Genomic DNA, 26,313 nt, shown 5'->3' with positions numbered 1-26,313 from the left:
GTATTTGTTTTTTGAAAATGATTTAATTTATATTGTTGTTTATAATCATGTTATTAATTGAGAGCATATTTAATTATATGAAAAACAGCACAACATTATGAGTGTATTTTTCGCTACTATAGATCATATTAACCCTGTGCATACCTCAATCAGAACTATACCACATCAAGTTATTTGTTTTATCTAGTTAAGCCCTCTACTTCCTCCTTTTTGTCAAATATTTGTTGAAGACCTTTCATTTTCTAATGTTTTTCTCTAAAACACACAGACACAAGAATGAAGGTCATGGTGAAGGTTCATGTTTTCTGTAATTTCTTTTGATATTGAAGAGTTTTGATGACAGTAACTGAGGACGAGTGTTATATTTTTCTACCAAGTGATGAATCGGATATTTCAGACGCAAAGTTGAATAATGAGTATGATGATGCTGACTCGGAGGACAAGAGCAAAAGCGGTGGACAAAACTGAGCTGCAAAGACCATAAGACAGTGAGTGTGAATTGTGATTATGGAGCTGACTGGTTTATGTTTGGTAAGTACCTGTCACTGAGCAGTTATAGCAGCCTAAGTGTAACGCAATATGAAGTTTAGCGAAAGTTCAGTCAGGAAGACCTGTTTCCTTGAACATGCCTCCTAAGTCACAAGCACCGTTTCCTGCTTTCTCATCTTCATCCAATCACAACCTAACATGCTGACCTTTAGCCAATCACTTGTAAGCTGTCAAACTTTAAAAGCGTTCCCTCTCTCTGCTGTCATTCAGCACTGTGGAAAAAAAAAGAAAAAGATATGAGGAATATTAAGAAAAAAACCCTCATTTAAGGTTTAAATCATAATCTCTTAGGTTTAGCACCAAGCTATGTACTACGTATCCAATGTCCATGTTTGTTTCACTTTTTAGTTACAGATCATTTTAGTTTAGTATCAAAAACTGTCTATGTTCCGGTTATTTTCTTAATAAACATGTTGCAACAGAGACGGGGAAAGTGAGTGTGACATACTGCATAGCAAATCGAACACTGCTCTATCAACGTGCTTGAGTCACCATTATCATCCTCTCAGCAAAGCAACATATTCCTACAATTTTTACAGCATTGATTCTGCCAAAATGCTTCCTGTTGAGCTGAATGAACAGCAGCTGAAATTATCTGCTGAAAGCTTCCTTCTGTTTCCTCCATATTAGCCACATATGCAACGTAAAGCCCTGTAACACAGCCAAGTGATATTGCTGGGCTCTCAGGAGCAGAGCCAGGTAATATGAATTGTATGGAGGGTAGACTGTCATTTTTGATTGAGCATACTAACGGGACCACATGGAGTTAAATATTCCATTAATCAAAGGAGTAATTACCCAATCAGGCTAGACGTGCGTCATGTAACCTCTCACACAGTGGACTCACCTACTCCAAATGAAGTGTAGTTTGGTTTTAAAAGGAAGGAACAAATAATTGATAATCCATTCAGCAGGCTGCCCTACATATCCATAAAGCTGTGACTGCATCAGTAGTGAAAGTGAGAAAAATGACTTTGACTACTCATTATTTATCATCTTTGAAAATAGAAAAAGCAGCTTGTGTTTTTCATCTCAGTGGAACAGACTTGAATACAAACGTCTTCCGGTGCATGTTTGTCCACTTGTTGGTGTGAAAAACATTTCACTTGGCTTTTGTGCTGATTACATTTCCTGCATAGAAATAAACCCATCATTTGACCACTTTAGCATTCGTGTAAACAGTTCATTTGAAATCATCAGGCAATTTGTTTAGAATGATAAAATATTTTACATGGGACTACAGCCACTTAGAACAATTCCCAGCAAGCTTTGCTGACTAGTCCCCCCCCCCCCCCCCTTCTCTGCAATTAGCTTCATCTGCACATTCCCATTTTTCACAGTGTTGTTTCCTGCCAGGCATGGGCAGGCGTCCAGTTAACCACTGGCATGATCTATGGGCATCCATAAGCTTTACATATTAAGATGGAGAGCAGCAATGAGTGCATCTTTGCCCTCAAGAGACATTGGACTTGAATGAGAATTGAAGTACTCTATCTATGGTCCTATTTTAAAGGTCGCATATTGTAAAAAGTTAGATTTCCATATTGATTATAAAGCAGGTCTAGCTTCTATATTGATACTGTGAAAGTATCAAAATGTGCAATCCACAGAGGATTGCACACAGCCGGTATTCAAAAACTGTGTCTTAAAACGAGTTGCCAGGACTTCTGTAACGTTGTGGCCTTCCTGGACTCAGTGTCCAAGCTTGCAGCATGTGATTTCTCCAAGTGTGTGTTCTTGAAGTGTACTATATTTTTATTCAATCACTCAGAAAACAGTCAGAGAAGCTCAGAGCTTCTCTCTTTTGATTGGCTCATTGACGTGTTGTTACTAGAGCTCCAAAGAGAAGCCTGAGAGAAGAGATGTAAAATTACATTGAGATAATTTTTGGTTCTTAAAATCCACAAATATATCTTCTTATGGATCAAAACTTCAAATAAAACAGGAGTAGTGTAAAAAAAATATGGGAACTTTAAACACCACTGCTTATTTTATCAGATGAACATAAGCCAAAGGAAAAGTGACCAAAAACAACAAACCACACATTTTCCTTTTTTTCTTTGACTCGATCAGCATCCTGGCAGGAAGCAGCAACAACCCAAAATAATAACTGTAATAACTGTAAGTGAACGCTCCTCATGCCCTGCTCTCCTGTCCACTCCAGAGCCCCGCTACAGTGAGAGCACTTCACCCTCACACAGCAGAAGTCAGTTTTATAACACCGCGCCTGGTTCGATGTGGGAGTACAGTGAGCTCTTGTGTAAACCGACATTTATTGCGTTTGATACTTGCAAGCTTTTACCTGGAGGAGAAGACAGAATGAAAGGAGCTATTCTGCTTGTATGGCAGAATATAGATGTCTTCTACCTGGGATGTGACCCATGTAGGCTCACTCCACTCTATTTCACAATTTTAGCTGAGAAAAATAGAAGATTTATGGTCTGAGAAATTGAATGTCTGTGGGTAATATAAGCAGCAGGATTTTGTGTGTTTAATTGATTGAGATCTCCCCTGTGGTCTTGGCATGCAGTGAAAAAATTCAGTGAAGCTACTGACTGACTTCCAGTCTGACAGCATCCTGTGGCAGCATGTTTCCTCACTCACCCTGCTGGCCTATGACATGTGGCTGAAGGATTTTTAGTAGGTCATTATTTACGGTGTGGGGATAAGCATATTGCCCTCATCTCATCTGCTATCATTTCCTCTGGGCAGACAGGAGCTGGGCCAACCGAAGCAGGGCGGCTTTCAAGCCTGCTGTTGACCTACTTACACTGCCTAACCGATTTACTCTTTGCTCATTTCCACAGTGGAAATAAAATTAGGAGTAATTACAAAGTTCCTGGCCTCTCAGTACACTGCATAATCCACTGGGCTGCTTATTGGACTGGGCATTGCTGGCACTAAAAAGGTCAAGGGAGTTATCAGAAATGATCACACACTTACTCTTTGTTGATGGGGTGAGAAGGCAAGGACAGTGGCATCACTCATATGACAGTTGCTGCTTTAGGTAATAATAAAATAGGCTACTGCGCTCTTTACTTCTCCTTTCTTGAACTTATTTCTGTTTCTTATTTAGGTCCCAGAATAATGTTAAGAAGTGTGACCACAGCAGACAGAGGAGTGACCAGTTTATAGTAAAATCTGATGAAGCATCTTCACACTCCTAAAACACAGTATTCAAAGGCATGCTGCAGTGGAAGCTTATGCTGCGAGATTAAAGTGGTAATCTGCAAAATCCATGTTTTGATTTATTTTGGTGACATATTTGGAAGTGTTGAAAGGTAACTACTGCAACTAAGTACTTATTTTACTTGAGTATTTCCATTTTTTTTGCTACTTTAGACTTGGATTCAACCATATAGGCCTATATATTGCACTTTTTTACTCGTTTTACTCTTTCAGCACTTTAAGGACATACCATGAACGAAAATACAGGACAAATTGTGTCCCCCTCCATAGAGAACATAGCCTTTGCAGTCACCAGATCTCAACCCAGTTGAACCTATGAGAGATTTTGGACTTATATCTTAGACAGGGCTCTCCAACACCACCATCACAACAGTAAATGAATTATCTTATGGAAGAATGGTTGTTCATTCATTCATTCATTCATTCATTCGTTCATTCATTTGTTCATTCATTCATTCAGTGCCAGAGACTTTTAGAATCAATGCCAAGACACATTGAACCTGTTCTGGCAGCTTGTGATGGCTCAGCACTTTGCTACACTTTATATTGGTTTTTAATTTGTCACCTGTCGGTATATAAGATTAAAGTTAAGTTAAAATTTGTTCCCCCACACCCAGCAACAACATTTAAATGTCGCAGCATCCATAATAATTCAATTATGCTCAAAAAAACATCACTATCAGTGCTTGCCAGTCACTCACCAGCATGTTGTTAGCTGATTGAGTTAGCAGCTGATGTTAACTGTAAGCGCTGTTGTCTGCAAGTGTGAGGTGGATGGGCTTGGTTGGTTTGTTTGGTGGGTTTGGCTTCATTATCTGCCAGTGCTGGCAACATGCTGGTTATTAGCTTAGCCTGTCAGTTCACATTGCTAGGCTCACTTAGCTAAGCTGGTTAGCTTGCCATGTTAGTTTGCTTACCCATGTCAAAGTTCATGGTAATGTGAACCCATCACATGTGCTTGGTGATGTTAGCTTTGTGTCCTGGCAAGGGTTCTTTGTGAGGCCATGTGTTTCTAGCATGTGTTAGCCAGAGTGTTAGCTTGCTTTGGAGGACTGTTGAGAGGTGGGAGGTACGTGTGCCCTACACTAGTTATTGAGAAGGTGCCCACCTGATGACCCTGTAGACTTGCTATTACGGTACACTACACTTAGCTTCACAATGAAAATATTCTTTTGTCTTTTGTAAGACAGGTCAAAAATTCATGTGTGGAAACATTTCTCATACCAGAGAGGTTGCTAATTAGTGTCTTGGGATGTTTGACTACTGAGCAGGCCATGGCATTCAAACGTTGCTGCCTTTCAAGCCAGTGGGGCCGGCCGATGCAGTGTAACCTAAGTAGAAGAATTGAGGGTATAAGGGCTGACCAAGCAGCCAAGGACAGTTAAAATGAACATCAGGTCAGGATTAGAGAATAGTGTCACCTGATATAGGGCTCAGTGGTACTGCACGGCCTAATGACAGGTAAAAACATCATTTAACATTTGTACGGGGCCTCCATCTACATTTAAGCACATTTCACCATGTGTACTGATATATACTTTTGCTGAAAATACTTATTTTACACCCATAAGTTTCTAATTTCACTTACAGAAATAATTTTGAATGCATGACCTTTATTTATAAGAGAGTATATTTACTTTGTGGTACTGGTACTTTTACTAAAGAAAAGGATTTGAATCTTTCACCACTGCTCTGTGGTTTTGGCTCCGGTGTTGTTGAATAGTACTTCCCGGCTATCATCTCCCAATAAAACAGAGTGTGAGAGTGTAACTGTGGGAAATATTGTTTTTGGTCTGCTCAGTTGTGCTGGCTGTTTCTCATGCTCACCTGTCCAGTGTAGGCGAAGTCTAAAGCGTGCTTTAGTCCAACGCTGGTCACCCCTTGCAGAGTCACTTCGTCTGCCTCACTCTCCACCATGCACAGGCTGAACATGGCCTGATGACACATAGCCAAAACATGGAGGTTAGCTGAAGGAACACAACGCCACAGATATTCTATATAGCACTAATGGTCTTTGGTTTAAAAAAAAATGAGACCAAGCAATGACACATTTGAATTGAAAATGCCAAGTTTTCATTTGTATTGATGGTAAAATCAATCCAACTTTGTTGTTCCAGTCATTCAATGTCGATTCTGTAAGGTTGTTTATGTTAGACCGGCTTTGTATGTGTACTTGCTAAAAAAAATTAATCAAAACTTGCCAGACACAACATCCTAGAGCCCTTCTGTATTGATTTACCTGCCTTGGCCCCCGGAGGTCAGCAGAAATAAACAGCACAATCAGTACTTTCTGTTTCACTGCCTCTCTGTCTTTCTCTCCTTCTGTCACGCACATGCACACACACACACACACACACACACTCTCTCACAGTCATGCGTGTGCACATCACACATGTGAAATCAAAGCAGCGGACGCAGCGTCTGCAGTCTGACCCTGCTGTGCATGAGTCCAGCTTGCTGCTCGCTAATCAAAGCTATTGACTGGTGTCACACCATGAGGGGATGTTAGAGCCATTGATCATGGCCGACCAACAAAGCGCAGCAGTGTGGAGGGGAAGAGTGAGAGGAGGGCGATGGGTCAAATGTGACAATGGTGAAGAACACCTCCACTACTATGTCTTCTTAGTTATGAGGCGCAGCAAGGTTATGAAGGTTTAGTTTATTTTTCTGGGTTGTAATGGGACAAACAGACACCATTAATTACTTTTGAAAACTAGTTGTAGCTTATCTAGGCAATTTCTTTCCCCGCAGTTTCCTCGCCTCACTTTAATGATCTAGCTAACTTGCAATTTCGCATATCTTTTTAATCATGGTAGCAGTTTGCAGAGCAGTCACTCTACACTATCTCTACTGAGAGACTGGTGTATAACTGCATTATAAGGCTCAAAGGCCCCTCAGGCTGGCCAGTTAGCATAGCATCTCTTTCTGTCACGAAAATGACATTCATTCCTCCCAAACCTCATCTGATTCTCTCTGATTCAGAGGCACCAACCCCCTCCGATGGCAAATGTGATGTGTGAGACAAGGTCGACTTCAGGCCATGCTGAGTTTTATCCAAGGCCTGCTCATCTCTCCTCAGAGCTCAGCCTTGTTGATTCACCACTGCTCTAATTAAAAATCCACTGGTCCACTGAGCACGGGAGGTCCTGTGGCTAAACCTGGGGTGTGATGGTGGCTGAGCTTTGGTCAGAGTGTACAAGAGTGTAAAACGCATAAAGTTAGAGAGAGACATAGGCGGTAAATAAAAAGCAGAGGAGGAACTGCCTATATGTTCGCTTCTATTGCATGTTTGTGTGTGTTAGTATATGAATGGTGGTGGGTGGGTGGGGGGGTTGGTGGTTGTGAGAGGGCGCTCTGAGAGCGTCTGCAGAGCTGTTCGCCTCCAGCATGAATGCTCCTGACCTTGGTGGAGGAGCTGAGGGAGTGCTGGTGGTGATGGATGCCCCCTCTGACTTGGGATATAGATCACAGAGACACATTGAGCTGCTCACTGCAGTCCTTTCACATGATGCTGCAGTGAGAGTGCAGCGCTGCAGTTAGCCTGGCCTGACAGCAAAATTTATGTGTCTGCTTGGGGTGATCATACCAGCGAGCCTCGTGACTCGCTCACACACCCACTGAAATATTACAGTATTCAGTGAGGTTGTTTTTATGTCTGAGTAAAATATTAGAATTTCTCTTAGGGCCTGTGAATACATTTATAGGTATTTCACAGAGATAGCGATATCTTACATGGAAAACTCTTATAATGCCCAAGGCTCAGATGTTTTGGTTTTTGAAGACAAGTGCAAATACCAACGGTTTTGGACTGAAGTTGACAACTGTAGGAATGTTATGCAAATATTCTTCTTCAGATTTGACCTTTATCATGTCATGAAATAAGCAAAGTCTACAAGGAGCTAAAGTGTTTAGAAGAATTTTACTTTTGACAACTGGTATTATTGATAGTATTGTGGTATGTTTATGTTTGGTTGGATCAAAATGTTGCACGCATTAATTCAACTTCTCTGTTCTTCAGACACGGAATAATTCCAATTTTATCCAGCTAACTTCATCAGGGCATTTTGAGGCTTTTATAAAGTTATCCTGAGCAACACTGTAAAGTTGATTGGGATCCTAATGCTAATGACTTCTATGTTTGTTCTCTATACCTGTAAATTAGTTCATGTATGAGGTTCCAGATAAATTTTGAGACAGATTTGAACCATCAATGAAATCAGGCTAGCTCAGTTGTCCACATTCCAAGAACAAGGCTCAGGTATTTTTTATAGACAACCACTATATTCTTGACTGATGCTGTATTATATTATATAAAACATATAATACGCAAACCCAAAGACCTGTTTAACAGGACATCAGTGATGCAGTTGTTCTAGCACCCTATTGTTTCTTATATACTGCAAAGAAAACCAAAGTTGAACACTGAATGTTTTTTTCATGCACTCTGAGAGGTGAGTGGGATAAAACACTGTGCACATCAAATCCTCACACACTGACGTCCCCTCAGGGATCAATTTACAGTATATCAAATTATCAAATCAAGCTGTGTGAGAAGGCACAGAGGGGTGATTATGTGTTTTGAACTAGATACTGTAAAATCTGTCTTAAAAGAGCACCATCGTCATAAAGTAGTAAAAACAATAACAGAGTTCTGTGTAGTACATGTTGTACATTCAGTGTGAAATGTTTCTTTGAGACAATAATTGCTTTTGATATGAGTTCTGTCCTGACTGCAGGGCTAGAAGACAACATTTCTCTGTATGACAAAGAAAACAAGGAGAGACCTAGTGTGTGTGTGTGTGTGTGTGTGTGTGTGTGTGTGTGTGTGTGTGTATGTGTGGGTGCTCTCGCTGAGGGTGGTGTGCAATGCTGGTGTGACTGATTTGGCCACGTCTCCCTGAGCTGTCCAGACGTCTTAGTAATGTGACGGCATGGGAAGAGGCAGGTGACACATTCAGGACAAGTCCCAGGTAAACAACCCACGCTTGGTCAGGTATTTCATTACAATCACTCATGTCCACTGGGCTAGATAATGTGTTATAGTCACTACTATGTGTGCATACGAGTGTTTGTCTGAGTGTGAAAGGAAGAGGCACAGAAGGAGAGAGAAAACACAGTCGCTATTCACGACAGAAGGCACCTTCATCTCAGTAAATGAGCTAAATGAAACCCAGCAGTGGAGTCAGATGATAATGTTGTTAAGGAACGGGGAAGTGCAATGAGTTTTCTTGCTTACTGCAAGAGGCTGATCTAATAATTTTAGTGCCGGAACAACAGTGTTGCTCGGCTCAGCTGGGACTTCAAACAGCGGCATTTAAAAACAGAGGCGAAGAACAAAAGGAGGACAAAAGTAAGGAGGATGAACAAAAGGAGGAGAGGAGTGTGACTCGCCCACCCTCAACTCTCTGCAGAGAGGAAGTAAAAATAACACACACACACACAAACATTCACACAGGAGGAATAATCCCCGGGCAACTTGGACATATTTAATCTGTCTCTTGTTTTCAAGAGGGATTAATTTCTACCTCCTAATCTGCTCAGTGTCCCTAAATCAAATCTCATCGGTGCACTTTTCCCTGTGCGGCCCATCTCAGAAAATCTCCTGCCTGGCTGTCTGACAGCGTGAATCTACCTAAACCTACCTCTGCGGCTTAACTACAATCAGACTGAAGCCTCGGCAATAGACCACACGAAAGCAAACACCGGGGCTGGATCCAGGTGGGCTTGTGAAGGATGAGCTGCTGTAGCACTTTTAATTTGGACTGAAGCCGTCAGTGCTTCATATTTTGTACCATCTGCGCACATAAACCTAACCATAACAAAAAGACTTGAATTTACTTTTTAAAATTAAGTTTCTCTTAGTCGCCTTTTCTTGGTAAGAAATGAAAGAAGCCCTGAAGCAGCATTTAGACCATTGTATGTATGTGTATAACCCTCCATTAATAATCCATGCTAATGAGGTTCTTTCAGCTGGATCACCAGCAGTGAGACAGGTTTTGTGGCAGTTTTAATAATCCACCGGCCCTGAAGATGGTTACATAACATGTTATTGTCACCTCTATCACATCAGCAGTGGGCTACACTGCCTGACTGATACCTGCTTTTTATAGAGTGGCAAATATCAGCTTGATAAGAGTGCAATCCTCTATTAGTCAGCCATTGTAGATACAAAACAAAGGAGCTGTTTATGTTTGTGCGTGCTGAATTATTAACCAACATATCTTCCTGGTCAGATACAAAGGCTCATTTGCAAAAACATAAATACATTTTCAATATATGTAACATGGTTGAGGACTCACCCTGAAGTAATCGCTGCATGCTGCCAGGACAGCTTTGTGGGCGTGGAACTTCTGCTCACCGGCCACTAGGGTGACGTCACACAGCAGGCCGTCCTTCCTCTGCTGGTTGAGAGCGGAGAGGACCAAGTCCTGGTGGGACTTTGACTGGCAGAGCCTCTGTCCTGTCAGCATCTCCCTACTGCTACACACACATACACACATGGAGGACGTGTAATTGAAGTGGAGTTGGATTTGTAGATGAGACAAGGCTGTATTATAATGTTAATCACACACTAATAAGAATAGCCAATCTACGACTTGTACTAGTACTCCCATGACTAATCTCACTGCTACTAGTATTGCTATAACACTCCTGCTGCTGTTATAACTCCAACTGCAATCTAACACAGACTGAGGATTGGACATTTCCAAATTACACTGTGATTGCAGTTGCAGTGAACGTGGACATTCAAGAATTCTTTCACTTTTTTGACAGCTAGATTGTTTTGACAGCACAATGGGAAGACACTATATTTTTAGCCATGCTATTGGCACAGCTCTATTGACGGCATCTTTGGTTGGCTGGTTCACCACTTTGGCCCAGACTGAAATTACCTCAGCAACTATTGGATGAATTGCAATGAAATAACCATGGTGTCTGTAGCAACACCAGTAGGTAAAAGTTCACTTATCAAATTTATTCCAGACATTCATGGTACCGAGGGGATCAGTTCTAAGGACATTGGTCCTCATTTGCCTTTTCATCTGGCACCACCATGGGGCTGATATTTTTTGGTTTTGATCTTGATAACTGATGGACGGATTGTCATGAAATCTGCTACAGACATTCATGTACCCCAAAGATGAATTATAATCACTTTGGTGATACCTTAACTGTCATCTAGTGGCATCATCAGGTCTACTTTTTAATTCGTCCAAATACCTGCAAAATTAATACCTACCAGTCCTAATTAACAAAAGTTAGCCTAAAAACATGCATAATAACATAATAAGCATATCTGCTAAACATTAGCATGTTAGCTTTGTCACTGTGAGCATGTTTCCATGCTAGCGTTAGCATTTAGCTCAAAGCTCCACTGTGCCTAAGTACACACAGGACTGCTAGCTGTATACTTAGTCTTGTTAACACTTTAGCTGTAACATTTTTAAGAAAAAGCAATGATTTTGAAAATGACAAAAAAGACCAAAAAAGTGAGAGTGTAATCTAGAAATACATTCAATATATTTCATGTTCATAACTGTTTTCCCTGTACTAACAGTCTGTGAAAGTTGTACATGGTGCTAGCATCACATGGGGAGAACAGTAGGTGGTAAAATTTTCTGTTTCTATGTACAAGAAGTAGAACTAAAAAAAAAGGAAATTATTATTATTATTTTTCTTTCTTTTTCATATTTGAAATTGCATCAAGAATGAAATGAAATGCAGTGTAGACCAGTGACACTTTACTAATCACACAAAAGGCTTTGCTATGAATGACATTTCCATTATGCCCCTGCACTTACAAAGAATACTTTCTGTCCGTCAGTTTGTGTTTCACAGTGAGATTCTTTACAGCGGCTGAGACAAATACACAGACTACAGAACCTGTCTGACTGACTGATGGGCTGACTGACTTACTGACTGACTGTATGCTGTGGACCCATGTAGCAGCAAATGCACCCTATTTTCCAACCCATCCGCAGTCCCTCTCTGCTTGTACCCATCCATCAGCAGCACGCCGCCCTGTCCGTCCGAATCCATCTCTGTCCACTTACAGTCCCAGCCGTCACTCTAAATGCAGCTGTCTGCCAGGAGGCTTGCTCTGTCACCTTCATGGTGATGGGGTGTAAGACAGAGGAAATAATGTGTGTGTGTTGGTGTGTGTGCTTGTGTGTGTGTGTGTGTGTGTGTGTGTGTGTGTGTGTGTGGGCCTGTGTGTGTGTGTGTGTGTGTGTGTGTGTGCGCTATGGGCCAGCAGTAGGATGAATGATGAGTCAGGCTGTTTGTTTGATAGTTGGACTCTGCTGAAGGGAGAGCCATGGGAGAAAAGGACAAAATTGCCTGCTGGATGAGATGGAGGGGAAAAGGACAGAGACAGAGTGGAGGAGGGATGGAAGCCCATTATGCCCTTGATGATGAGGATGAAGATGATGAATATATGAAAATATAAAGATGGAAATATTATCTTGATCAGTTTGAAGCTGAAGACTATGATGAGCTGTACATCAGTGATGTAGTCATTCATTTTCATAAAACTGGTTGATTCACAAGGGGCAGTTTTTTGGTCAAAATTGAAGCAGCAGAGACTGACATATCCTGATTTTATGTCACGAGGATGAGTCGAAGGAATACACTGGAGCCTACATTTCCCATAATGCAACTAATAGCATCTTTTGCCCATGTCTTTCAGACTTCATGTCACCTGTTTGTACAACAAGCAACCAGTGTCTAAACTCAGACCAAGATGACATCATTGTGTGCTAGTTTTCTCAAACTTGACAAAGGTCCTCAAGAGCCACAGAAAATACAGTATTATGTAACTATTTTCATGGGAGGGATAGTACTCCCTGTGACTAGTTAGGTGACCTTGACATGTAAAAGTTCAGCTTTGTAATCACTATGTTAGATGAGCATCTTTCAGTAGTGTACACTATTGTCAGCGACGGTGTCCTACCAGTGTGGGCAGGACACCAAAGTCAGAAATTTCTAAAATCCTGCACATAGCGACTCACAAAACGTATTGCTCCATTTGTGTATTATAACCTCTTGTATTATAAAGACAAAATGGCTGAAGCTCTTGTCCATCGAAAATCACCACCACCTGCTCCCGGCAAGAAACCACGTTCAGAGGCCGAGAAAACTTACAAACAACCCCTTTAATTAGATAAAAGATGGATTCTATTCTATTGATAGCCAGACCGATTTTAAATCAGTCTGGCAATATTCTACATTTTTCTTATTGTTAACAAAACCCAAGTGAATACCAAAACCAACCATAAATAGAATCGATTTGACTAACAAGTATTGACTGTGTAGCCAAAGCCTGATATTCCTCTGTGCGATAGAACTCCACTGTTGTCAAAAAACAACTTAAAACACAGAAATGAGCCACGCAGTTGCACTTGTGACGTGTTCCTTCATCGGAAAGGATAGTGGATAGTGTAGCTTATTTAGAGTTAGCCACATATGCCATCCTGCTGCTGTAAATACTCACCAACACATCAAATCCACAGCTGAAGATAATCCCCAACAAATACACAATTTACTCTTGTCTGAGTAAAGTTTGTTTTAGGAAATAATTCAACCTTAAAAAATGACAGTAATTATTTGTGACCCATTTTTAAAGGTTTGTGTTGGTAGGAAGTATGTTCAGCTGAAATGAATGAGCTTGAGAATGAGGGCCACAGTCAAGATGTTCTGACAATTTTTGAGAAAATACATTGTTGTTGAAAACAAAAATATAGAATATAGAACCTTGTCCTTTAGATAGGTTTACCCTTTTCTAACCTTCACATCCAAACAAAAATATTGGTCTGTTTATAGAGAAAGCTAGCGCGCCTCCACACTCGAACACCTGTATTGAACACTGTATTGATCTTACATGGATCTTCCTCAGTTTAAAATGAAGAATAGTGCACTCAGTCCCAGAAGCAAGTGGCTGTTCATCTATATTTGCTGAAATAGTATATTGTCGTGCGCGTAAGGATTTTTTCTGTTTGTGCCATGAGCCTCAAGCACCTATGCTGTTATTTCTGACTATTCTTATGGCTGCTCTTTCAAGGCCTTTTCATGTAAAGCGCAGGCACTGTGACAGCCACAGGCAGCCAGACTTCAGAGAAGAAAATAACCAGCTCAGCACTTCTCAAAACAAGCTGGGAGTCCAAATTACACCAAGTCCTTCTGGTGTAGCTACAACCTTGACATAATGTGCTACACACCTGAATCTGATATCCCTCAGTCTCCTGCGAGAAAATACCCAGCAGCACTAGAGGGAAACAGAGGTCGGCACAGACGCACTGAAATCCAAGCTGCTCAGGATACTCTGATTGAAACACTACTCACTCAATGTACAGTAAGCCACCCCAGGTCCACTCATGTGGCTATTTTATAGAAGGGAGCTTATGTATGTATGAGGATCGCCTTGAGTGGAGGCAGAGCTGAGTGTACTACTGGCTGCTCTTGAGTGTAGTCCGCAGCAGGATCTAGGTATTGATCCATTCATGAGTGACCTTCAGACGCATGGCCACAAGCAACTGCAACTGATTGATGAGGCAGAGAAGGTGCTTATCCTGTAGTCGTGAGTCCAACCCCAGCACAGGCCAACAAATGCTACGCACATTTCATACCTTTATCTAAATAAGCCTTTGATGGTGTGGTTCTAAGAATGAAGGAATAATAAAGGAAATGTACTCAAAACATATTTGAAAACCACATCAGGGATGCAAATTATGACTAATAGTCCCTCTCTGGAGTTAAAACACACACACACACACACACACACACACACACACACACACACACACACACACACAGACCTAGAAATATTTATAGATACATATAACTTCTATTTGAGATACATCGGGTTCTCATCATTTTTCCTCAGAAAAGATTAAACACAGACTATCCGGAAGGTGGATATATTTAGGATCTGATAATCACAACAAGTGGGCCATTGTTCCCTGCAAACCACTGTAATCTCCTGACTGAAAACAACCACAGAGGTAAATGTTGTCTTTTACGCACAAGAGACAATTAGGATTTACGCACGAACAGCGCGCGGGGGACCGAACTGGGGAAGAAAGAGGAAGGTTTGGGTTGCCAGATAAGCAGACACCATTAGTGCATTAACTGTCACGGTCCAAAAGCTCCCAGCTGTCAAAAGGTCTCCTAGCAACAGGCCAGCGCCTCGGTCCACAAACTATGGGGACGGAGAACAGAATAACCTTCCCTCGTACGAGCAGAATAATCCTGTTGCATTCATCACGGAGCGCGCTCCGACGATCCACACCAAATTCCTTTTAGAGCACATTTCGGCTTTGCAGGAATTTACTGTATTCAGCTCCCTCTTATCTTAATGTGCCACAGGCTTACGCACCTCATATGAATGTGTTATGAGTCAGTCCCGTCCCCTTTGGCGTCTCCTCCGTTACAAATGTCATTTGATGTCCGAGGTTGGTCTCTTCTGCATCCGCGGCGAGAGAAAGGAAGAGCGCAGCGGCGAGCAGATGCGCTCACTTCTCACGGACACTTTATTGCTTACACTGTAGCACCTAAATTGTTACATTATAACCCCGCCTCTCTACGGCGGTCACATGAATAATATGGACACAGAGGGGATACAGCGCCTCCAGGTGGATAATTGGAAATTGCAACTTCTGTGAAAGTCTGTATGATTACTACATAGAGTAAGACAGGCGCCTATAGGGACACAAGGGGTCCTCTTAGGATTTCCAGGGGGTGCACAACATGAGGAATAGTCTGCCTTCTTAATTACTTACCCTGTGGACAGTTTTATACTCAACTGTGTTATTATCATAGCCTACATGTACATTAGGGTTTTTATATTTTTCTGGATACTTCAGTACTCTATCAATAAGATTAATCTGTGACTAATAGTATGTAATTTCATAAAATTTACTGAATATTCTGTGGTATTTCTTAGATATTCCCTAAAGGCACTGCTGTGTTTTAGTCCTTTAGAATAATTTGATAAATACCGCTGAATGAAAGTCACACCATCTAGCGGTATGTAGGAAAACTACACCTGGATCCTCGCTCACTTATCTCTTCATCTTTCCACGAAAAAGCAATAGCACCTCCTCTTGATATGGATGTAAAAAAGTTTAACCAAAAAAAGCTAATATTGTCTAAATGAACATTCAAATTCCCTTTCTTAAGTAAACCTGGAAAACAGTCTAATGCCACATATTTTAGATAGAGAAATTAAATCCATAGCTCTGCTTTTTACCGTCGGACTGGGATTGTCCCATCATTGATCTGCCAGCTGCACACATGCTGCGTTCAAGTGCTCCCCGTCAATTCTTACGTTCAGGGCATCCTACTGTTGAATTCAACTGTTTTTAGTCTATCAAGTGACAAACTTGACTTAGAACTGGCTATCATCTGTACAGTGGCTATAGTTTATACTAGGTAGATGAAACTTGAAAATATTCAGTTCGATTAGAACATTTGCATATTTGCAAATAGCCTACGCTTTCTATATGTGATATCCTCTAATTATTGGTTTAATAATTTAATGCAACACACTTATATTTAGGTCTGTCTCTCTGTTGTTGGCAAATAGTTTCTATGCCGAAAATACACAGGAGAAAAGAGCGATGAAAACACATATTATTTCAACATTAATCTGTTTACATCGGTTCATATGCGTTTGTGATGAAATTGTCACATTTCCAACTGCACGTGAAGGCAGCTTCAGTTCAGAGCAGCCAGACAAGAAAAGACAGAGGGACCGTGCTGGAGCTTATCGCAGGAAACACACTACCAAATTCCCCACAGATTTGTTCGGACGAGTGTCCATGTAGTCAGCTGTTATATGAACTCCTGGGCAGTTGAGGGTAAGTGTTTGTGGATGGTTTTTTTTTTACCCTTCATAGTTTTCTAACTTTGTTGTTGCCACCGAAGTTGTTTCGGGCCCCCGTCCCATGGCAGCGACCGAGGCAGGGATGTTTACTGTACTCTCTCCCGGCAGTTGGTGTCCAATTTACGGGAAAACGACTTTCCTGCTCGCGGTAAACTGACATATTCTTAAAATGAATTACTTTTATTGATATATAAGGAATAAAGTTGTGAAATTAAGTTTTCAGTTATTGTTTTACTAACCTGCACATGTCTGCTTGTTAAACTAAAGTGTTGTTGGTTGGTACGTGTCAAATTTTTGCTTCGCTAAATTTAGTCTTTTTAATCATTGCTGCCGTGCTAACCGAAAAGTTTTTGCTACTAGCCAAGCACAATGTGCTTACCCTGCTTACCCTAGTAGTAGTCTGCACTATGAAGATTGTTGAAGGTGGTTACTTTACATATAAACAGGGAAATACTAAGTGAACTCTTACCACCAATGATATCAGCATGTAATCATCAGCAACTATATAAACAACTTATCTAGTCATTATTATAAGACCATATCTTTATGTAAATAACTTCAAATACTACTTGATATAATACACATGTACACGTGTCAGTAAACAGAATATAACCAGAACTGACTCAAATTAATTCTATTTGGACCCCTACACAAAGCTAAACCTACAGATGCTTTTGTATTTACTGGGAAAGTATTACACCCTGTGAGGCTTTAAGATTCTTAGTTGAATATACAAGTGAGTATGTGAAGCTGTGACACTTTTATGTGAAGCCTAATGTGCATCAACAAGCTGAGACTCATTCTACTGAATCAGCCTGGATCTCTAGCATTCCCCACCCCATGTAAATGCATGCCCTTTAAGTTTGCACGAGGATTGAATGGATTTTGGTCTCTGAATTCCACCTGCCTGATGCGTCTCTAAACAGCACTTCCCAAACTGGAGCCCGGGGACTTCAAGGAACCTGTAGAGGTGAACAGAAAAAAATGAGTAGTTAAATTTCATTCTTTAGGTGATAGTGCAATTAGAGGCTGCATGGTAGACTGTTTTGATGATAGGGCTACAGTCTGTCTCCTCTCTGCAATTCTGTGGTAAATGCAGTAATAACCAGCTACAAAAATCTTCTCAGATGGGGTTCCTGAAGACACATTTTCATGAAATGCAGGTTGTGGTCTAAAACAAACCTCTTTGTCCTTGTTTTGCTGAAAGTTTAAATTCAGTTCAGTAAAATTACTTTCATTTCAGGGATGTGGGATTCCTATCTGTGACCCAAAGGCACATGCTGACCAACCAGGGGGCTGATGGGAAAGCTTTACCTGCTTCAACGCCCACGGGCTCCACTGAGATGTCCCCAGGAGGAGTGAAATGTGGATGACAGCGTGAGCTGGGGAATTCAACGTTTGGGCCAAGATATCCTCACACTGAGCCAAAAAGAAATCTGTTCGAGTTTACACAAAAAAACATACACTCACATACTCGCTCCCAATCAGCCATCACCATGCTGATGCCAGGACCACTGTGGGTGTGTCTGGCACTGATATGGGTTGGAAGCTGCAGTTCCCACAGCCTGTTTACCTGTGAGCCGATTAAGGTGCATCGGTGCTTGGGGATGTCCTACAACATGACCTTCTTTCCCAACATGATGGAGCACTATGATCAGGATATTGCAACCAGTAATATGGAGGTGAGTACTCATAACATTACATATATCAGTTTGTTGATATACCAATATTTGACTTGTTGGGCATTAGCTAATCAATCTTGTTGACTGCCACTAAAATTAGTTTTTTCCTAAAATCAGATTCATCAGACAGTCTGTATAATATGCTGTGACATTTGATCTTTAATGCACATTTTTTTTATTGTTCAGTTAAGATTTATCTTTCAGTTCTTAATTTAAAGTCCCAATTTATTACGGATTTAATCCTGCCTTTTAATTTTGGTATTGGGTGGGCCAGTCAATACAAACCCATGTTGTGGGTGTGAACAGAATTGGCCAAAAACAAAACATTGTTCAGACCCACAGAACTTTATCCTAAACTCCAGGGGATATCAGCTCCAAGAACATAAGTCAGACTGAATTTGGGTGAAATGTTGAACACATTGATACAGAATATATCTGTGACATTTGGAACAGGTGGTATTCACAACCTTGAATCTCTTAAGGGGGAACTTTACATTAAGGGATTTAACAGCTGCTGACCCATGTTAAAGAATCTCATTAGTCTGGGTTTCCATTATGAGTTGTAATTATTATCAGCCTTTGATTAAGGAAAAAAAAGCTTCCTCTGCTTGTAAATAAAAATTATAATTCAACTCACATTTAAAGATAATGAATATCATCTCAAAATGATTGCCATTATTACTACTATCATTTCAGCAGCATTCATGGCTCCAGTCCATAAATGTCAGTGTCTGCCAGCACTCAGAAGTGCATATTGATTGAACTGTAATTACCATTTTGTAATGGTCATCAACAGGCAGACACAAATTACCAGCCACAGTTTGTCCACAAATCAAGCCTGATTGTTATAGAGCACTATCTAGTGAATAAACAGTTGAAATTGTATTGTTGTGTGCATGATAACCATGAATCTGTATGCCTGGTTTGAATTCTCAGCTCTCATACATAATGGATTTTAAAAACATTGCTAGATTGGAATTAAGAGGGGAATTACTGTACGGAAAAGGGAATGTCTTGACATAAAGTTTCCTTAAACAGGAAGAATAGATTAAGAAAGAATGACGTTATTTGTGGCAGCAACCTACTGTACAAGGCAGGAGTTACAGAGGAGGGGTTACAGTAGGCAGCTGTCATGGGAAACCCACAGTAAAGTTAAACACTGTTTCCACAAATATGTCCAAAAAAGATTTATTTAAATGAAAAAAATGTGCACTAAAGCTGCAGTATCATTGTAATTGCTATTATCTTACACAAAAATCGAGGAGAATTCAAAATTGTGTTTTGTTTTCATGTTAATCATCATTTCTCCGTGTAAAAGTTGTGCCTAATGCAACTTAGTCAAATATTAGTAGTGTTTGAGTTGTCTGTCACAAAACACATTCTCTGTGTTGTCTTATTCCTAATACCTAATACTTAGCTTTATGATGGCTACCAACATGTTTTTATCCAATACGTCTGTAGACCCAGTGTTGCCTTGTGTCTCTCCTCAGAAGTGAACTGTGTCTCAGTCGTAGTTACATCCTGTGTCTTAGCATTCCTCAAGGCCAGGGTTTGGGTTACACATGTTTGGTGTTAGAGCACTGAGCATGAACAGTGATCTGTTGAAGGAATCTTTTGTGTGGCATCTGGCAAAGGTATAGGCTTCTTATTTCACAGTCACCATGCCACGGGCAACTTCATCGACTTTGTTGTGAGAGGCCTTTGATTTCTGGAGGAAGGGGAGGGACACACCCAGTCCTACACAAAGCTGCATACCACAATGAGTATTCTCTCTGTTAATCACTCACTCATTTCCCCCCTGTACACAAGCTTACCTCCACAGTCCTGTCTCTCAGGTGACGGGCTTACACTCTATGGCCTACATTCAGCATTACATATTACACATAGCTCTCTCTCTCTCTCTGAAAGTGTGCAGTGATTTATCACAAAGCCCAGATGCTGTAATCAAGCAGGCTTGTGCTTCGTACTGGGCTCAGTCCAGCCTATCAGTAGGATTTTCCGGAGGAGGGTTAACCTTTTCCGCCCTTGATCCCAGATTCCACTGCTGTTTGCCAGCTTTTAAATCAGAAAAGTTTGAAGTGTTAGAATACAAAGAGAACAGAAAGGCTAATTGACGTAAGAGACAGGGCACACTTGAGGCTCTTAAAAAATCTGAGCTAGAGTTTTAAAAGTGAGACTTTAGCCATTTTTTTGAATCAGTTAATCCTTGAAGTACTTTGCTATGAAATTCTCTGCAGAGGATTTTCCCTTTAAGACCAAATCAACTCGACTTGTACTGCTGGCCCTGGTTGAAGCTTTCTGAAACGAGGGCAGTTTTTACAGTAACTCTGCTGTAAAGCAAATAAAGGTCAGATTGTTGAGCAATGGGGAGCTCACTGACAAGGAGTCCAGGACCTCCACAGGAGAGAAACAAGGACACTTACTGTCAGAGGGGGCAAGCCCAGGGCCCAGAGACATGGGCCTACTGCCAGACTGGATTTCAGGGGAAAAAAAGAGAGGAAACATTGAATAGTGGACTGTGTGGACTAGAGTGTATGTGTGTGTTTTGTGTCCAAATATTGGCAGCATAGACTGACATGAGTCTGTCTGCAGATGAAGGTGTGATGATGGTTGATGAGGTCCAAACCATGAGTCCCCACAACTCTAAAATGTCCACATGATTTAAGCAGTGTGAACACAGAATCCTGGCTGATATAGCTGGTTAACAGGCAATAATAATAGAGAAACCTCTGCTAGTCTACACAGTGTACAGTTACTTGAAATCCAAGGTTACAGAAACAACAGCACAGACATGATTTGGACTTGTTTAACTGGAATCAAGTCTTCCGGGTAAGCTGTGTATCCCACTGATAATCCACACACCCCGCAGACACACTAATACTGTGGCTCCTCAGCAGCCTAACCTATCAACAGCTGTGTGCATTCCAGCCTTCCTGGCCTGTTGTGTGTTTCCCAACGTCCATACACTCATTTCCTGCCACCTACACTGCACCCCCTTCTCCTTCCCCTCTCACAAGCTCCTGACCACTGTGTTGAAACGGAAGAACATGGTTCCCAGCCAGTGAATGGGCTCCTTTGTGTGGCGCTATAGAGCAATGCAGCTCAACAAAATGAAGTTAATACTTTATGTAGAGCAGTGGTTCCCAATGTTTTTGACTTTTAACTCCTTAAAATAAAGCAACGTTAACTTGACAAATCATCACCAGTTTATATGTCTATTGACCAGGGACCGTGTCAACCAAAGTATGATTCATTTTTTTTTCTGTTTTAACCTTTTTATGTCACAAAGATTGTGATGTGTGATATGCTTCTTTTTGAAAAGTGAAAAGTGTTCAAACTCACAAACTTTAAATATATTGAACAAGTTAATGTATTTTCAGATTAACCTCAGATGTGGATCATAAGCTCTCATTTTCAGTGTTACATAACTTTTCTCTGGATCCCCAGCCATTCATGCCCCTGGCAAACCTGCGCTGCTCTCCAGACGTCCACCACTTCCTTTGCCAAGCCTTTATCCCAGCATGCAGTGAGGAGGATAAGGTGATCCGTCCGTGCCGAGAGCAGTGTGAGACTGTTCTGTCCGACTGCGAAGAGAATATTCGAATCTTTGGCATCACCTGGCCCCCTGAGCTACAGTGTGACAAGTAAGCCTCAATTACACACAATCCACAAGAGCAAAACTAATCATCCCTGATCAATTCATTATCCTGTTACTGTTTTTATCCTCTAGATTGGACCCATGTAGCTCCCCTGATGGTTCAGTGCTTCCTGCAACCACGCCAGCGATCTCCTCCTCAGCAAAGAGGGACCTGGGCTTCTGGTGCCCTCTGCAGTTAAAGACCAAGCCTGGCCATGGATCATCATTCCTGGGCGCCCAGGATTGCGCTCCGCCTTGCTCCAACATGTACTTCAAACCCCATGACATTGACTTTGCCAAGAGCTTCATTGGTGTGTGCTCTATCATCTGCCTGGGCGCCACACTCTTCACTTTCCTCACTTTCCTCATCGATGTCAAACGTTTCCGCTACCCTGAGCGCCCCATCATCTTCTACGCCGTCTGTTACAGCTTTGTCTCGCTCATATATTTCATCGGGTTCCTGCTGGGGAACAATGCAGCCTGTACCAAGGCGACACATCCTGCAGGTGTTGATACAGTCGTGCTCGGCTCTCAAAGCAAAGGGTGCACTTTGCTTTTCATGCTCCTCTACTTCTTCTCCATCGCCGGTATTGTCTGGTGGGTCATACTCACCATCACCTGGTTCTTGGCAGCTGGACCCAAATGGAGCTGTGAGGCGATAGAGAAGAAAGCGGTAAGCTTTTTAAGAGTATATGGTCATGTGTTAGTAGCAAATACCAAGAAAATACAGAGAGGAAGTGTAGAAATAAAAATATAAAATGAGCAAAAACAGGCTATTAACAACCAGGAGGATGGTGCACACTCCAAAACATTGTTCTTTGTTCTCCGTCTGCAGGTGTGGTTCCACTCTGCTGCTTGGGGGATCCCGGGGACGCTCACTGTCATGCTGCTTGCTCTGAACAAGGTTGAAGGGGACAACATCAGTGGGGTTTGTTTCGTGGGACTCTATGACCTGGACGCCCTGCGCTACTTTGTTCTGGCTCCGCTGTGTGTGGGCGTCATAGTCGGCCTCTTCCTCATCCTGGCAGGCATCGTTTCTCTCAACCATGTCCGGCAGGTCATTCAACACGACGAGCGTAACCAGGAGAAGCTGAAGAAATTCATGATCCGCATCGGTGTGTTCAGCTGCCTCTACCTGGTCCCGCTGGTCACCTTGTTAGCCTGCTACACCTACGAACAGAGCCACCGCAGCACCTGGGAGAATACCTGGATCAACGACCGCTGTCAGGAGTACAGCATCCCCTGTTCCTACAAGGTAGACAGTCAAAGACAGATTAGAAGAGGCTTTCCAACTCACTACATTCGTTTCCTTGGTTGATGCGATTGATTGAACATCTGTGGTTTGTTATGGACTAGATGAGAGCAGAAGGCACTTGTGCTGGTATGTGAAAAACAAGGGCAAAGTCAAAGCACGTTGTAAACTTGCAAAAACTGATCAAGGATGAAAAGACCGTATAAATAAGGTTGGATACTAAAAAATGAAACTACAATCAGTAGTTGAAAAATGTTCTGTCTGTGTTTTGTCAATAATATTAACACACTTACCTTTGTTGAAAGGTCACTGGACCCTGGTGAACCCAAACATATCCATTACCAAAAAGCTAAGAGCGCAGTTTCCCACACACTCTTAATTACTTTAAAAATAAACTCACATTCCAGTGTGGCCAATCCCTGAATGGGCTGCTACATGTGTTGAAAGTTTTATGTCCAATGTGAAATTTGAAGTAACTAAATATAAATATTTAGGCAGATGTTTTAAGAAAGGCCTGACGGTCAATGTCACTTTGCATGGGATTTAACTAACAGAGCTAAAACAGACCAAGTACATAAAACTCACAGCAGGGGAACTAACACAAAAATGACAGTATATTGCATTTCTGTATAATTTGATAAATAAAAATGGCTGTTCATTTAGAAATCCAAAAACATAAAATGGACAGTGTAAAAAATTTCAAATGTTAAATGTCAGTCTCTGAGCCGAAAAGTTCAGAAAGCTTGGTTTTGTCTGAAGTAAAGAAAATTGAATTTGTTAATTTACACACTTGCTTAAAATCACAAGGATTTTGTTTCCATCTGAGTTTGTCTCTTTGTTTCAGACAACGGAGCACGACCGTCCTGACCTCTCTCTGTTTTTGGTGAAATACTTGATGACACTGGTGGTTGGAATATCGGCAGTGTTTTGGGTCAGCAGCAAGAAAACATGCTCTGAGTGGGCTTACTTCTTCAACAGGACCCGCAAGAGAGAGTAAGACCCCTTCAAATCCATGTTTCCATGAGATATAAATATGTAGTTCCACTGAAAATTTCATGTTCTGTAATCGACAGTCCCATCAGCGAGAGCCGCCGGGTGCTCCAGGAGTCCTGTGAGTTCTTCCTCAAGCACAACAGCCGCGTCCAGCACAAGAAAAAGCACTACAAGCCCAGCTCCCACAAGCTGAAGGTCATCTCCAAGTCCATGGGCACGAGCACAGGCGCTGCTCCCACCAATCCCTCCACAGCAGCCAATACCAACAGTCAAGGAACCTCTGCAGTGGGCAATCACGAGCCCCATGTGCAAGGTTCTCTGTCCGAGACCTCAGCCAGGGAGCACATGGACAGGGGCACCTCCAGCCGAAGCTCCAGGAGGGGGGAGAGGGACAGAGAGAGGGAGCGGGAGGGGGGAGAGAGACGCAGCAAAGGTGGAAGCTCCAGTAAGGTCAGCAGCCGTTCAGAGAGCATGCACAGGGTCCCAGATGGCAGGTAAGTGAGACAGATCTGAGATAACTGTGATAGAACTGTTGAAAGTTTTACCTTTTCTGTACTTTTATGTTTCTTAGAAACACAGACGTAACACTTTTACTATTTTTAGTATTTTTTTTCCTTACATGATAGATATTTCTGTTGCATCTCAGCTCTGTTTAGGTTGTTTGTTCATCTTTATGGTGAAAATGTGAACTGAAGCTACATCTGTATAAGCAATAACCACCAATAACCTCGAATGTGTCCTGGCCGGTTTAGGATGACCCCGAGGAGCGAGCTGTCAGAGGCCAGGCAGGTTCCCAGTGGACAGCAGCATCCAGCTTTAAACCTATCACACAGCAGCAGCTTCATCCAAGACTCCACCCACCAGCTGGTGCACCAGGTGCATGAGGAGAGCAAGGACACAAAGGACAGCAGCTGCTGAGACATCTGACCCTGAAGTTTATCTGTTGTTCCATCCATCCATCCATCCATCCATCCATCCATCCATCCATCCATCCATCCATCCATCCATCTATCCACCCATCCATCCATGATACCACTGAGAAAACAGTCACTTGATGATGGTTGATGTAACCATTTATTTGTCTTGTCATACATCATGTAAGATCCATACATCAGATTATGATTGTATTGGTTGCTTTATGGTCAGTGAATGTCCGTTGCCAACAAAATGTAACAAACCTTGAGTATTTCAAATGTGATATGTTGGACCAGAATCTGAGTGTAAGTGTAAAGGCGTTAGATGATTTAGTTTGGGTGACAGCTTTGTTTTTCAGCTTTACTGAACTTTTAGCCGTACACCTGAATGTTGCAGAGCAGTGCAGCTCTATCCCAACTATACAACTGCCAGTTAAATTTTATAGCATGCATAAAGTCTGCTGTTGTGTAGATTGGTAATTCAGAGGTATTAAATGCATACTAGTGAACAAAAGCAATATTAATGTAAATATTCTGTTTTTTAGAAAGTCTTTCACTGGACGAGTCGCTACACTGAGAGTTGTGTTAGAAAGGTCATGATATTGCCAAACATTCAACATCTTCCTGTGTTTTTTGAATGTCTTATTGTTCTTGCTGGAAAGATGGTTTGTCTTAAAACCTCATTTTGTAATACACACTGTGCTACTTTTTTTCTCCTTTGAAAAAAGGCATACTCTTAAACTTGATATAGTTGATTTTTTTAGTTTTCTTAAAAGATGTGCTTTTATTTTGTGTTTTTTTTACTTGTTTCTGTTGTGTAAACACTGATTCTGCAGAGGTTGGTCCCTGTAAGGATTTTCAAACATGCGTCCTGTGACTTTGGATAAAGTATAGCTTTATAGTTTTCTAAAAGAACGTGCCTTCCTTTGAGTAGCTCCTCATCTTCAAAGAACCTACAGATGTTCTGCATGTGTGATGTGTCTACCTGTGTTCTTGTTGCAGGGGTAAATTCTTATGATCTTCAAGCAAATTGAGGAAATAAATCAAACAGGTTTTGCACTATTTGACATTAGAGGCACAAACCACTAATTATTAAGTATGAATAGTCATGAAGAAATAAAAAAAACAGGATTTGGGGATTGTTCAGGGCTTATTTATAACAAGGGCCACGGGCCATATATCTGTCCAAGAATTTCTAGAAGAATTTCTGTGGA

General features: G+C 41.5%; 2 protein-coding genes across 3 annotated transcripts in view; one reads left to right on the top strand and one right to left on the bottom strand.

Annotated features, from left to right (window-relative positions):
• Positions 1–15,250, bottom strand: part of klhl32 (kelch like family member 32) — a 29,663-nt gene extending 14,413 nt beyond the window's left edge. The window contains exons 1-3 of one of the 2 annotated variants that reach the window (XM_022753433.1): positions 15,113–15,250; positions 10,038–10,218; positions 5,566–5,673 (exon numbers count right to left, since the gene is read on the bottom strand). In XM_022753433.1, coding sequence (XP_022609154.1) covers positions 5,566–5,673; positions 10,038–10,218; positions 15,113–15,117 — 294 coding nt within the window. In that variant the 5' untranslated portion in view covers positions 15,118–15,250. The remainder of the gene's footprint in view (positions 1–5,565; positions 5,674–10,037; positions 10,219–15,112) is intronic. The other variant, XM_022753434.1, reaches the window with a different exon arrangement.
• Positions 15,251–16,474: 1,224 nt separating this feature from the next.
• Positions 16,475–25,863, top strand: fzd6 (frizzled class receptor 6). The gene is made up of 8 exons (XM_022753499.1): positions 16,475–16,595; positions 17,865–18,303; positions 21,751–21,947; positions 22,034–22,613; positions 22,776–23,195; positions 24,037–24,185; positions 24,266–24,679; positions 24,938–25,863. Exons 2-8 carry the CDS (start codon positions 18,118–18,120, stop codon positions 25,101–25,103), a joined length of 2,112 nt encoding a protein of 703 aa, XP_022609220.1. The 5' UTR covers positions 16,475–16,595; positions 17,865–18,117; the 3' UTR covers positions 25,104–25,863.
• Positions 25,864–26,313: the final 450 nt, after the last annotated feature.

The sequence above is a fragment of the Seriola dumerili genome, unplaced genomic scaffold (assembly GCF_002260705.1).
Source record: "Seriola dumerili isolate Sdu_G_001 unplaced genomic scaffold, Sdu_1.0 BDQW01000191.1, whole genome shotgun sequence".
Lineage (NCBI taxonomy): Eukaryota > Metazoa > Chordata > Actinopteri > Carangiformes > Carangidae > Seriola > Seriola dumerili.
The sequence above is the reverse complement of the archived record's forward strand: the minus strand, read 5'-3'. Positions and strand labels throughout refer to the sequence as shown.

Bases quoted from the DNA above. Each gene is read 5' to 3' on its own strand.
- fzd6 (XM_022753499.1), top strand. From the start codon at position 18,118: ATGCTGATGCCAGGACCACTGTGGGTGTGTCTGGCACTGATATGGGTT. The intron at 18,304-21,750 runs GTGAGTACTCAT...CTGGATCCCCAG, and splicing joins TTGCAACCAGTAATATGGAG to CCATTCATGCCCCTGGCAAA. The intron at 23,196-24,036 runs GTAGACAGTCAA...TCTTTGTTTCAG, and splicing joins GCATCCCCTGTTCCTACAAG to ACAACGGAGCACGACCGTCC.